Below are 14,008 nucleotides of genomic sequence, written 5' to 3'. Positions count from 1 at the left end.
AAAAGTGTTCCACTTTATTTCTTTGCCATATTTGATCCTGTTTCCTCCTTCAATTTTTTAATCCTCTTTTCTCTCCGTGGTTAGTGCGTCATTTAGATGGGTAATATCAGAGAGACTTGACTCTTATTTCGTCTCGAAACGCTATGAAATCATCATCATCATTTTCATCAAATACTTAATAGTCAACTTTAACTCCTATGGTCATTTAGGATAAATATGCAAGTGACAAATATACGTGACCTCTACACGTCCATATTAACACCATTATATATAAATCGCAGTATATATCTATCAATGAATTCGTGACACGCACCGCATAAAACAAAACGTTTCTTCACGGTCGATTACAAAACCACGATTCGCTTGTTTTTCGGTTCAATTTGCATTTTAACATTATCACTGTAGTCATAGTCATACAAGTACTTACAAATAATAGCAAAATATATTTCTAGTATTCGTAGAATTGTAGGAACATTAATGTCAGGTCTATCTGGAATTCTAGCTTGCTACGAATTTGTATGAATTTATTCACAAGGAAACTGCGTGGAATGCAGGATAACAGTTTTTATATGTCTTGAATTTCCATCACATACAACATACCAAATACGCTCGTAATTAGTTGCTGAGACCTTTTAAAACAAATATCGGAAAGCAGTGAAAGTGACATGACAACTAATTGGCGGGAAAAAGTTAGTCTTGGCGGCCATCTTGGTTTTCTTTCCTGTCATTTTCTGCATGTGCAACAAGCGATTGTTGTACTAAATAAATGGTTATTAGATATTACATTAAATTATCTATTTTCTATTTAGTCATGTGTGACTTGGAAAATAACAATGGCTATAATAATATATTACTTATTTTAACTTTCATTCTGTCATAAAACACTACACTTACACAAAGTAAAATCATACACATTATAAGGGTTCTTTGCTTGCAATATTTCCTATTCATCTCGATATTTGTTATAATTTTAATTCTTCCAAACTACGTTCTTCGACAAAATAAATGTTTCAGCTAAAACCTTTCAAAAGATGATCTTCAATGGCCGATTAGTTTTCAAAGTGATTTTTATTACGCTATTTTAAAATAATTGGTCTTTATTTTTGAAAATGTTTCATAAATATGACACAACTTGAACAAATAACCATAATCTATTGAATAATTTGAACAAGAACAAATATCACCAACTTGTTTAAAAATAATATTCAATTGTTTAAATATTAGTTAATTTATGTAACCACAATATATTGTGTAAGACGGAAGCGAATATATCAGTTAAATAAGCATATGTATTTATATTTTAATAGTTACACAAGGACAGTTTTCTGTATAATATGATATGAATTATTGTAATAAAGTTCTTGTTGTTTATAATTAATAATTATGAATAGGTATGGAATTTAGAGAAGACCCAGATTATAGTAAAACAAACAAAATTTGTTGTTATTAACCACATTCTATTATACATAGAGTTTGAAGTAATTTTGTTTGTATCATTAGATCAAACTGAACATGTAAAAATATTAAATAGGTAGGTAGGTCATGTATCTAACATTTAAGGTTCTCAGGTATTTTTCTATCTCTGATTTGGTTATGCACAGCTTTCTATGTAAACAGTTAGACAACCATCAATAAAACATGATATGATTAAAGTTTAATTAAGGAAAGCGTGGGTTAACAGCGTTTAGTCATGTTTGTTGATGATTAGAGGTTTTCTTTTCCTTTTTTTTGAGGTATCTATTTTATTTAGATAATTTTCACAAATGACCGTCACTTACATTAGCTAAGATGTAAATAAATAAAAATAAACCTATGAGAGCTATTACTAATGATTCCATTTCTATTTATAGACATATAAAGAAAAATTTAATTCTTATAAACTTCTTATAAACCTGTTAGGCAGCGTGTTCATCAACTGGTGCTATTCTAAACAAAAACCGGCCAAGTGCGAGTCGGGCTCGCGCACAAAGGGTTCCGTAGCAGCAAATATAATAAATTACAGTTAAATCAACCTATCTCAAAAACTATAAGAGATACTTTGATCAAACCAAAAATCGTTGAAAGAGTTAATTAGCATGCATCACCTCTATTTTTTTTAGAATTTTATACCCCGTAGTTATAAAAATAGAGGGGGGGGGACATACTTTTTACGACTTTGAGAGCTGATATCTCAAAAACCGTTCACTTTAAGAAAAATGTTTTTTAGAAAACTTTATATCATTTTAAAAGACCTTTCCATTGATACCCCACACGGGTATGTACATCGAAAAAAAAAATTTCATCCCTCAGTTACATGTATGGGGGGCCCCACCCCCAATTCTTTTTTTTACTATTTAGTGTCATATTTTTGTAGCGGTTCATACAACACATATTCCCATCAAATTTCATCACTGTAGTACTTATAGTTTCCGAGTAAATCGGCTGTGACAGACGGACAGACGGACAGACGGACAGACGGACAGACGGACATGACGAAACTATAAGGGTTCCGTTTTTGCCATTTTGGCTACGGAACCCTAAAAACTGCACAAACTAGCGCACCGATCGTTGCGTGCCATCACCCATATTAAATCAATAATAATATAAAATACTCGCCGTCATTCTTCTTGCAAGTCTATCGAGGCTAATTCCAGATAGCACGCTACAATTGAACTAAACAAGTGATTAACGGCACTAGAATTACAACACCTGTTTGTCAAGTCTAACCGTTGAACAAGGACGCGCAAATTCGCGACTTTCTCCTAGATACCTTCTTAAATGTTACCGGGTTACCCATTTGCATGCCTGCTTATCGTATAGATACGTGAGCAAATGTGTACAAGATATTGAGACAATTTTATAGCATCATTTACACACGTTTTGATTATTGATACGCAAGATAAGAAGTTTGACCTATCATTTGTCGATCTATAGAAATTTTCATTATTTCATGTATAAATTCTCAGTTTGTAGACGCGTGATGTTTTACTTCTAATATTTTAACGGTAAATGATACGTGTATGTAATCTGGTGCATTATGTTATTCAACGAATTATATCATGTAATAAGTAGGTATCCGTATCTAAAGAATTTGCTTTCTATCGTTTAACGTGATATAATTTTTAAATGGCTAAATGGCTGTAAATTTATATTATAACTTATCTATTACATGCATTACACGAATACTTCAACAACAGTCATTATAAAAATGGGATGTAGGTATATAATATCAACCAATACAAATCAAAAAATTGAGTAGGTTACTCTCGATGAGGTTACTCAATTTTTTAAGCTTCTAAATGCTACGCAGATCCTACCAGACTTTTCATCCCGTTGCACAAACGAAACAATAAGGTATATTTGCAAATGCCAGTCTTTGTGCTTAGTACAAGTAGAAGTAGTATGCAAGAATTCAAGTCCCACTTACGTCTTGCATACCTCCCTAAGTGGGCGGAACAATGCAAGCCGTATCTTTAAATCGTAATTCGTAGCTGCTTATAGCAAGTTATAGCTCATTGTATATTCATTTGCGAGTCGACACATAGGTACTAATTGTAGCTAGCCTTGTGTCCTTTTCGCAGTGACGTCACTCACATGTGATTTTAACTAGTCTGACAAGTTGATAAACGTGTTAATACTTTGCAATTAGTATTGAAAGGCTTTTAGTAGCAAGAAAGGTGGTATCCACCACCACCTTTCTTTAAGTATCAACCTACGTTACGTACCTATTTTATTTATTTAAGCATCCGTAATTATCAGGGAAACTGTAGAGTTCATTCTATAGTTACAATTAATACAAAATCAGAGTATATCTTTTGATGTTTATTCTCTTTTCATTCCTCGGAATAAGAGTAAACAAGGAAATGCTAGCAAATAATCAATGATGGTCGTATTATTGAAGATTGAAAATCGTATAACGCGATTGCATAGCGATGCAATAGTTTATGAACTAAATAAAAAAGAGGTAGGTACATACAAAGAGGACTCTATAATAGCTACTATTTTTAAAAAAAATATTAGAAGTTTTACTAGAAAGACAAGTTTAATACGAGTCAAACAACATTTACGAATTAATTTGATTACCTACTCATTTCACAAATATGATCAGACCAACTCTATAAACTGGTATGCTGACCTACCACTTAGTTAGTAACGGTGAAAATTTTATATTAAATTAATAGGTGTCACCTAGCATTGAACTTTAATATTCATAAATTAGATGTCATAGGTACCTAATACCTACTATGCATATTTAAAAACTCAATACTAATTATTCTTATCTCGATGTTTACAAGATGAACATACATAAACCTCACACTAAACCTCGTCAAATTGAGAGAAGATAATTACAAAAAAAAGAGCGTGTGTCTAGAGCACTTTTGTCAGAAGTGGAACTTCTTTGGCAAGATTAAAAGATACCAAAAATCGTCGCCTTACTCCATAACGCGACCTTGAAATGTTACTCTCACTTCAAAAAATGGTTTTCTGGTCTATTTTCACTTTGAAAGTTCAAATTTCAAAGTTAAATTTTATAATTCCGTGATTTCTGACGTTATGGTACGGGAGCTATTAACGTTAAAAAAAAAGTCATTTTAGTATAGTTGGTTTTTTGATATACTGTTCCTCTTGCTATTTCGGTTAGAGTCCGGGCTGTCTGGCTGGTCGCAGTGGTTGCGTTTTTTAGTGCGCATCTTATCTGCACACGATAATTTCCTTAATTTTAAGTCATTTTTTAACGCGTAATTTTTAATATTTTGCCTTTAGATAGATCCATCAGACATAATTTTTTTAATGCAAGACGTTTTTTTCGTTGTTAAATAGGTGCCAGACGCAATGTTTTATTTCGTTTTTATAAAAAATTCAAATTATTTTAGAATGTCTGTAAATTTCATATTATGTTCTTCAAACATAATATAATCTAAAATTAATTAGCCAGACGCTAATTCGATTGTTAAGTATTAAATATGTACAAATAAAAACGTAGTGAAAGTAGGTAAGTATAACAATTTGATGATTGTGTATATGGAGAGATAGTTTAAAGTGCAAGAGAGATAGAAAGGGTCGGCCGCGAAAATTAAATAACAATAAAAAATAACTTTTTTTTCGAAAATATACGATGCATAGAAATTGAATTGTTCCTACTCTAGGATTCCCTGTGTTGTGGGAACAAGTACTTACCTTCCATTGGTACATTTTATTCCTTAGGCTAAAAAATAAACTATTAGGGTACATCAACAATATTCTATACAAAACAATTTTTTTTATAACTAACAAGCGCCCCGCCTGGCCCTGGCTTCGCACGGGTGCAATGCTGATACTAAATACACTACAGAAAAACTGTGAACGTTGAATCATAGCGGCCCGCTCCGGCTTCGCACGGGTATAAAATATATAGCCGGGCGGCCGGCCGGTACCGCCGCAAACGCTACGTCCCGCAATTTTTAAATCTGTAATATCTTCGAAAATATTCACTTAAATCATACGGTGTAAAGGGCCATATAGATATTAAATGAACAATGTATTCAAGGTCTTTAATTGGTTAAGGATTAATGCTGTACCTATTGGTTAAAATCGCTTCGAAAATTAGCCATTATTATTTGTCGTAAAAAGTAAATGACAAAAAAAAGTTATTGTGGGTTATCCATAAGAGATAGACATATACCATCACGGACTTTTCTGTAGACCTTTTCAATGTGTACTATTATAGTTAGTACATTATTTTGATAAAACTCGTAGGGTTCAGCCTGCGTTTGCACTGTATGTGGAAAAAATGTAATTATTTACGACATCACATTAGAAACCTCAAAAATAACAGTACTTTTCCACTATTTAATGGGTGTTATTATACATATAAACCTTCCTCTTGAATCACTCTATCTATTAAAAAAACCGCATCAAAATCCGTTGCGTAGTTTCAAAGATTTAAAGGGACATAGGGACAGAGAAAGCGACTTTGTTTTATACCATGTAGTGATGATGATAACAATATTAATTCATTAATCTTAATATATATACATAAATCTCGTGTCATAATGTTTGTCCTCAATGGACTCCTAAACCACTTAACCGATTATAATAAAATTCGCACACCATGTGCAGTTCGATCCAACTTGAGAGATAGGATAGTTTAAACATGTAGGTACCACGGGCGAAGCCGGGGCGGACCGCTAGTATACTAGCTATATAAATTCATGCTAACTACTTTAGTTAAATTCAATACAAACTTAAACATGCGAGTGTATGTGTGTTCACGTGTGTGTGTCGTGTGTGGTGTGGTGTGTGATGATGATGATGATGATTATGAAGATGGCTTTTTAAGTTTAACAATGAAATTGTTTAACCTTCATTGATATAGATTTTATTCTATTTTCAATGTATGGTAACTTTAATATTTTATTTTTCACTTTTATGGTTTTTTTTTTCATTTTAGCTTTTATTTATAAGAACAAGTGTAAATAATATTGTATTCTTGCAATTATTTCCTGTCGCATAATTAAAATACACTAGCCGATGAGCTGCATGCTTCATTACTTTTTTTTATTTATACACATTATTTAATACTTAACAATCGAATTAGCGTCTGGCTAATTAATTTTAGATTATATTATGTTTGAAGAACATAATATGAAATTTACAGACATTCTAAAATAATTTGAATTTTTTATAAAAACGAAATAAAAAATTGCGTCTGGCACCTATTTAACAACGAAAAAAACGTCTTGCAATAAAAAAACTGTGTCTGATGGATGTATCTAAAGGCAAAATATTAAAAATTACGCGTTAAAAAATGACTTAAAATTAAGGAAATTATCCTGTACAGATAAGATGCGCACTACTAAACGCAACCACTGCGACCAGCCAGACAGCCCGGACTCTAACCGAAATAGCAAGAGGAACAGTATATCAAAGAACCAACTATACTAAAATTCTCACTTGTCAACGTCGGTAGCTCCTATACGATTAAAAGCGGAATTTCATAATAACAATTTTATACCAACTCGTTTCTGTCCTATTGTGGATGTATTGCATTCTTCGTCAGACGGATATCAGACAGGAAAATATGACTAGGGCATGCACCCGGGTTTACCCGGTTCCGAAAAACCCGGGTAAACCCGGGTTTTTTGATGATCTTGAGAACCGGGTCTGAATAGTATGAAACCCGGTTCTCCCGGTTCCGACCAAAATATTAAAATATCAAGTTTTATTTATATTTTGCTGCATTATTTTAACAAATTTATTCTATCTGGCAACGTCAGACTCACGTGCATCGCGAATTTTCGTGCCACGCCTCAAGCGTGGCTCTGATTAGTTGTCTCCAGATGCTATATATGTTTCCTAAGGTTTACCAAAAAAAAATAATTAGGCTTCGAAAATGACAAAAATTATGGCTACTGAAATATTTTTATTATAGTACGGGAGCCAGGAACAGATTTTATGACCAAGTTCCTCTCAAGCGGTAATTAGTAAAATGCATCAAAGTATAGTATTATGAAGCCTCGTGAACGTCAGCTGGAGCTCGGTTGGGGGGAAGAGCGGTTGTAGCCTCCCGTATCAGCTGACGGTTTTTCCACCAAGATACAGCCAGCTGACATATATATTTATCCACAGTTACATATAAGCTATCATCAGGTAAATTTTTGTTTGAGAGGAAATAACGGAAAATAAATTTTTCCTTAAATTTAACTTTCATGTTCGAGATACCAGCTGACGTATAATACACCATGTTGTAACCAGCTGACTATTTTTTTTCGTTGAGATATTGGGTTAGCTACAATTTGACAAATTTTTAGCTGAGAGGAAATGAATGAATGAATGTATTTTTTTTCCTATGTGCGTGGGAGGCTACAACCGCTCACCCCCCCAACCGAGCGCCAGCTGACGTTCACGAGGCTTTATAATACTATACTCTGATGCTTCTGACGAATTATCTCTTGAGAGGAAATAATGAACCCAATTTGCACCTGGCTCCCTAACCATTAGATTTGTCGTGAATTTGAAAAGCTGTTGATTTTACTGTTTCATATAATGATCCAGTCATGTTTTTGTTTTTGGTATCAAGCTGAAATTTATATCGAATACTCAAGTCTTCGGTCCCTTGATGCTGTGAAAAAGTCAAACTCACAAGCCAACGCATCAAAAGATACAGCCGTAAATGCTGAAAATTTTCGCAAATTTCGACATTCGCATGGGACTCAAAACCTAGGGTACTTCTCATGAACACAGAGCCTTTAAATTTGTCTTAATCACACAGATATAACGTCTTATAACACAGATAAAGGAAAAATTGTTAGAAACATACATTTTAAAGTTACATAACATTATAAAAAATAGGTTTGTTCGGAGCCCTCGGAGCGCGAGTCCGACTCGCACTTGGCTGGTTTTTTGCTTTACAGTTTGCAGTTAAACCTTATTAGGTTTAAGTTTATATGTGATATTATGATAACAAGGTACTTTGATAAATGAAGAAAACTATTGAAATTTTGTTTCTTTGTTAATTTAATAAAATAAGACACAAGCCGCGTAAAATAAAAGGCCCATCAGGTACTTTAACAGTTACTTTTGTTTAATTTCGTATTTTTTCCGAGGTATTATAAAAGAACCGGGTAACCCGGTTCTACCCGGTTCTGAGGTCGATTTGGAACCGGGTTTCAGAAACTTGGAACCGGACTCGGTTCTGCATGCCCTAAATATGACTCAATAATCTGGCATTTACAAACTGAATTAATATGTACATTACTATCTGTAGTATGTTTTTAGAATGGACAAAGCTTACTTGCTCAATCGTACAATGCAACAAATTGGTTTCGTCAGTATTGTTACTGGGGTAGCAAGATTGGAGCCTGCGTGACTGGATTAAATTTGAAAAACTTGTTGGACTTATACGCTTATCATAATGTTAGGAGATAGGTATAATATGTATGAATCGATGCAGATTATCTTATGAAAGCTTTTTAATTTATCAGAGATAAAATTTTCAGAGCTAGATAGTAATAAAAATATAATATATCTATAATATAAGCTTAGATCGATACACCTTAAAAGCTATAAGAGTCAAAATAATTGTAATGGACCTTGCAATGGACCCAAAGTCTCCATATGTTTAAAGTTCTAAATATTATATGTAATGTATTTATATATACTTCTATACTATGTATGTAATATTATAAAGCTGAAGACTTTGTTTGTGAAAGCGCACGACTGAACGCGCTAATCTCAAGGTCCGATTTGAAAAATTCTTTCGGTTATGGATTGCCTATATATCATCACATCTCAGACCAACAAAAGCGGAGCCACGCGGGTGAAACCTCGGAGCACAGCTAGTCGGAGATAAATCTATTTATTAAATAAACTATTTTCTAAGTACATATTCATATTGATTGCCACATTGTTAACCGAAAACTTCTGCTTTTTTTCAGTGGAAATCTACTTATCACCAGTAGAGACTCACTGCAGCAATGTGGACTACTTCATCCCTGACGAAAACAACGAGACGAGGGGACTCTCTGAAGATGCCATGAATAGGTAATGACTAATGTTCAATTTATATAAGTAAGTAATTTATTCTTTAGTGAGATAAAAAGGTGGACTTTGGCCTGAGCGATATTTGCGAATATAAATTATGTAATTATTTACCTTATTTAAATTTAAAAAATTGAAGCTGTATAATATGTAAACGCAACGCTATAGTTTTTATATTTTACTAGATTTCTAGGCTTTGTCCGCTTTTTCTAAAACCTACCTTCCTAACCTAGCAACCTTTCTCTTGAATCACCATCTATTAAAAAAGATAGCAACAAAATCCGTTGCGTATTTTTAAAGATAAGCATACATAGGGATATAAGGACAGAGAAAGAGACTTTGTTTTATAGGTACATACTATGTAGTGATGTTTTTTTGGAGGGTGTTTAGTGAAATTTAGATTTTTGAAAAAATTGTATGACAATTTTTTGGCGAATTTCGTGGTCTATTTTTTTAAATGGAGTGATCTTGTATATTACCAAAATTCTAACAAATAAATGATTTGAATTTGAAAGGTCTGTAATTTCCAACATAAGCCTTGATTTTCTCTATTTCTCAAACAAAACCCTGACAAATGTTTTCTCATTTCCAGGTTACACATGGCCAGATCAACAGTGGCGCTATTCATGGTCGGGTTCCTCACACTATTCATAGCGTTCTGGACCGGGGTCGTGGGCTGCTGGAAGAGGAGTCCCGGGAATATCACCGCTACAGCTATACTTATGCTTGTTACTTGTGAGTACAATTCTTTGTTAAACACACACATACATAAAAAAGAGTATCAGTTAATAGTTGTAATCTTTGGTGTTGTGTAAATTTTATGTTATAGTAAAGTTGGGCATTTGCTACACAGTTACAGACACCTAGTTTAACAGATATGTATTTGCTATACATATCTGTTAAACTAGGTGTCTTTGTAGGGATTTATCATAATGATTTGCTGTTCCTTGTTTGCACGGTATTGAAGAGTATGAATTAAAAAAATATTCTTGTGATAAATACTAAGGAAATTCGATTAAACCGCTTTTGTGTGTTATCTTCCATACACATTCACAAATAAAAAAACAAACACTCTACCGTACATCATAAGAAGCATAGCTGTATTTTCTTTCTATGCAAGTTCTTTGACCTTAAATTCAATGTTCCTCTTTCCGAATATGAATGAATAAGTGACGAAGTGAAATTTAAAAATAGACCCACCTTACACACCGTGCATACGCTAGTAATTAAGTTTGCATATTAATTCACTTGAAACCATACTTACCATAACTTACTGACTTTCTTTCACTTAATATGCCCAAGTAGGGCAATACGTTTTCTAGTCATGATCAGTAATTGTATCTATAAAAGGGATAATTTTGAAAAGTTCTTGATAAATTACTCGTAAACTGATAATTAATATTTGATAAATTTATTCCTAAATAGTGAAAGTTATTTTGTATAATATTTTAAATTAATTGCAATGACTTACAAGTTTATAAGCGATTATGTTAAGTAGGTAAGACACCTTTATTTAATTTATGCATACTTATGTATTATATGTATGTTAAACACATGTTGGGAGTACATTTATATCGAATAAGCCTGGGCTGAACCTATGCAAATAATACATATCTAAAATGTTTGAGAATTTTATTTACAGGTGTCAGTGTTTACCTTTGTATAGTTAGAAATAACAATGACAAATTTACAGCCACTTCAATCATAAATTAGATACCTCATCATCTTTTTGATCATCATACATTCTCGACTGTATGGTCATTCATAAAAATAAACCTAAATAAAATTTAAATAATCTAGACATCTATTAAATACTTAACTCTACAATTGCAGGTCTATTAGCGGCGGGTGCGATGGCTCTGTGGCACGGGGTGGAGTTCTACGAGAAGGAAAAAGCCGTCGGAGAGGAGTACTACCAGCAGTGGCCTAACGTTAGTATAGTTTATATGTACTTTATTTAGTAGATAATAAGATATTAAAATGCTTTATTTGAAAAAGTTATTACTACTAGGACTGAATATAAAATAGATGTAATAATTAAATGTCTAAATTAAAATCGCAAATCCTAAAGTCAGGTAATTGCCTGATTCCTGTAGGCGAGCGAGCGAGATGTAATTTCCTTTATGCGTCAGAGTGAGAGAGAACGGCCTATACATAACCAAAAAATATATTGTTGGTGTCTATATCTATAATGCGTCTTTGATTATGATGTAAATTGTGCATCTCATATGTTTCACTGAACTTTTTTATACCAGTTATCCAGACTATTCTGTGCATTTGTGTAATTAATCCACCCCTTTACAACCTCATTATCCCATAGAGAAATAAGTTTCAAGCAATTTAAAACCCCAGGTATTGAAAGACAACTCATCAGTCTGGTACGATTGGTCATACATCCTAGCCTGGTTGTCTGTCGGTGTGTCCTTTGGGAGCTCCGTAATATTCTTCTCGGCCGCTGTGTGCCTCAGCAAAGAGAAACGGCGGGAACAACAGAATAACGTGCAGTACATAATGCCAGGTTAGGCAGCCATCTTGTGGTGGACGCCATTTTGATTAACGCTTGGTTGAAGCGGTCTGTGGCAGGATGTAAATTGTATATTATCATCTCAACATGTTTTATATTACGTATATATTTATTTGTATAGGTACACTTAATTAAAAGTTTTTATTTGTATGTTTATGTATTTATTATTAACCAAGTAAAGTAAAAATAAAAACTCATAACTATACCTAATACCTACATATTATATTGTTATCCCTTGAGTATAATATTATCTCACAACTTATTTAAACTATTTACAAAGTACACATTTATATTTTATAATTTTTATAACATGTATTTATTTATCCAATTTTATTATATGATATTTTGTAAGTAACTAAGTAAGTATATAAAATATAAGTACTTAATTCATATCTTCATAATATTTATCACCCACATCTTTTATCTAGTCTCCTCATTACCCATTAGTTATAAGTATATTTGTAAGAAATAATATAAACTAAGGAATTACTAACATAAATGCTTTCTTTCTTTTCATGTTTCTTCCGAAACGTGACTGCGTTTTTGCGACTGATATGCGACCAAATAATCGCGCTATTAAATTATAATCTTATCTTAATATCTGGTTTACGCCATGCAATACTAACACGCTTACTGATTAACGTGGGAATGTACATAACTATCCATACTTTAATACACATTTCATAACTCATAATTTCATTACCTAACAAATACTTTGTAAAATACACTATTTTCCTGAAAATTACCAATTCTGGTTTTTACAATACGTTACAAACGACTGATTCAATAAATCTGTATCCACGAAAATTCAAACCAATCATACACTACAAAACATTATTTAAATGGGTTGCATTATATTCACTACACCGTTGTACCTTACTTACTTTGTACATTACAAACATGACATGAACATGACACCATCATGACAAAATACTTCTCACTTCGTACTTGTAAACCATTACGAAAATGACACTATCATGACAAAATACTTGTAAATCATGACAAAAAACACGGGTTAAACAACCGGGGTACGGTATAAACCAGATATTACGAGATAACAGTCGCACGTGGTACGACTGGTCGTATATCGTCGCGTGGTGCGGCGTGGGCCTGTCGCTGGTGTCGGCCATTTTGTTCTCGTCGGCCGCCATTTGCTTGCGGGGCGAGCGCGAGCGGGAGGAGGCGCTTAACATGCAGTACCTCATGCCGGGTATGCTTTGGTGTTATGAATATGTCAAATAAACCCGAAACACTGACACAAAATTTCGGGTCATTTGTAACAGGATGGCGGTTCTACAGGGGTCTTAGTACGCAATGACAAAAAGAAAAATGATGGTCAGAACGCTGATACCGGATACCTTAAGATACTGTAATATAAAATATTACAGTATCTTAACATAAAATATTATAGTATCTTCACCATGTGTGATGCGCTTAAGGGTGGTCAAAAGTAATGGGGGACATTTTCAGCAAAAGTTAGAGGGTATCTTTTTAAATTGGGTACGCCAATATTGGGTATACAGTCTTCATATTAAAATTACATAACATGAAACTTACATCGATGTAAATATGGTGTTGCTACGGGTGCATGAAGTTTAATGTATAACAATGTTTGGTGATATATTTTTACTTAATTGTGATTATAAATAAAGTAATTTTACTTTTTAATACTTAATAGACATTTTGAATAAAATAATGTTATTAATTGCTCTAGTTTCAAGTTAATATAGACAAATTAAATGTTTAATTAAGATCCCAGATAAAGTTCAAATTAATAAATTAGAAATTCTTGAAATAATTCCATAACAAATGTTTCATATAACCCCCTTATGTTGCAGTGTACCCACAAAAGCAGCAGTACGCGTACGCCGGGTACCCGCCGCCGCAAGCGTACCCCGGCCCCTACTACCACGGCTCGCAGTACGGGCCCTACAACTACTGAGCAAGCGACCAGATGAGGGACGTAGTGACGGCGACCTTCGCCAA

The 14,008-nt window shown here is 33.4% G+C and overlaps 1 protein-coding gene across 2 annotated transcripts in view; it reads left to right on the top strand.

The window, feature by feature from the left end:
• The window catches only part of LOC149906373 (uncharacterized), a 43,441-nt gene extending 29,433 nt beyond the window's left edge, over positions 1-14,008 (top strand). Inside the window, exons 3-7 of one of the 2 annotated variants that reach the window (XM_090104478.1) lie at positions 9,396-9,501; positions 10,091-10,233; positions 11,332-11,429; positions 11,851-12,016; positions 13,861-14,008. In XM_090104478.1, coding sequence (XP_089960604.1) covers positions 9,396-9,501; positions 10,091-10,233; positions 11,332-11,429; positions 11,851-12,016; positions 13,861-13,964 — 617 coding nt within the window. In that variant the 3' untranslated portion in view covers positions 13,965-14,008. Of the gene's footprint in view, positions 1-9,395; positions 9,502-10,090; positions 10,234-11,331; positions 11,430-11,850; positions 12,017-13,066; positions 13,233-13,860 lie in introns of both variants that reach the window. The other variant, XM_090104477.1, reaches the window with a different exon arrangement.

This window comes from Colias eurytheme, chromosome 8 (genome assembly GCF_061535395.1).
Source record: "Colias eurytheme isolate Ceu_HAF_F1 chromosome 8, ilColEury1 Martin Lab GWU primary, whole genome shotgun sequence".
In the NCBI taxonomy this organism is placed as follows: domain Eukaryota; kingdom Metazoa; phylum Arthropoda; class Insecta; order Lepidoptera; family Pieridae; genus Colias; species Colias eurytheme.
This window is presented reverse-complemented; position numbering and strand designations above follow the sequence as displayed.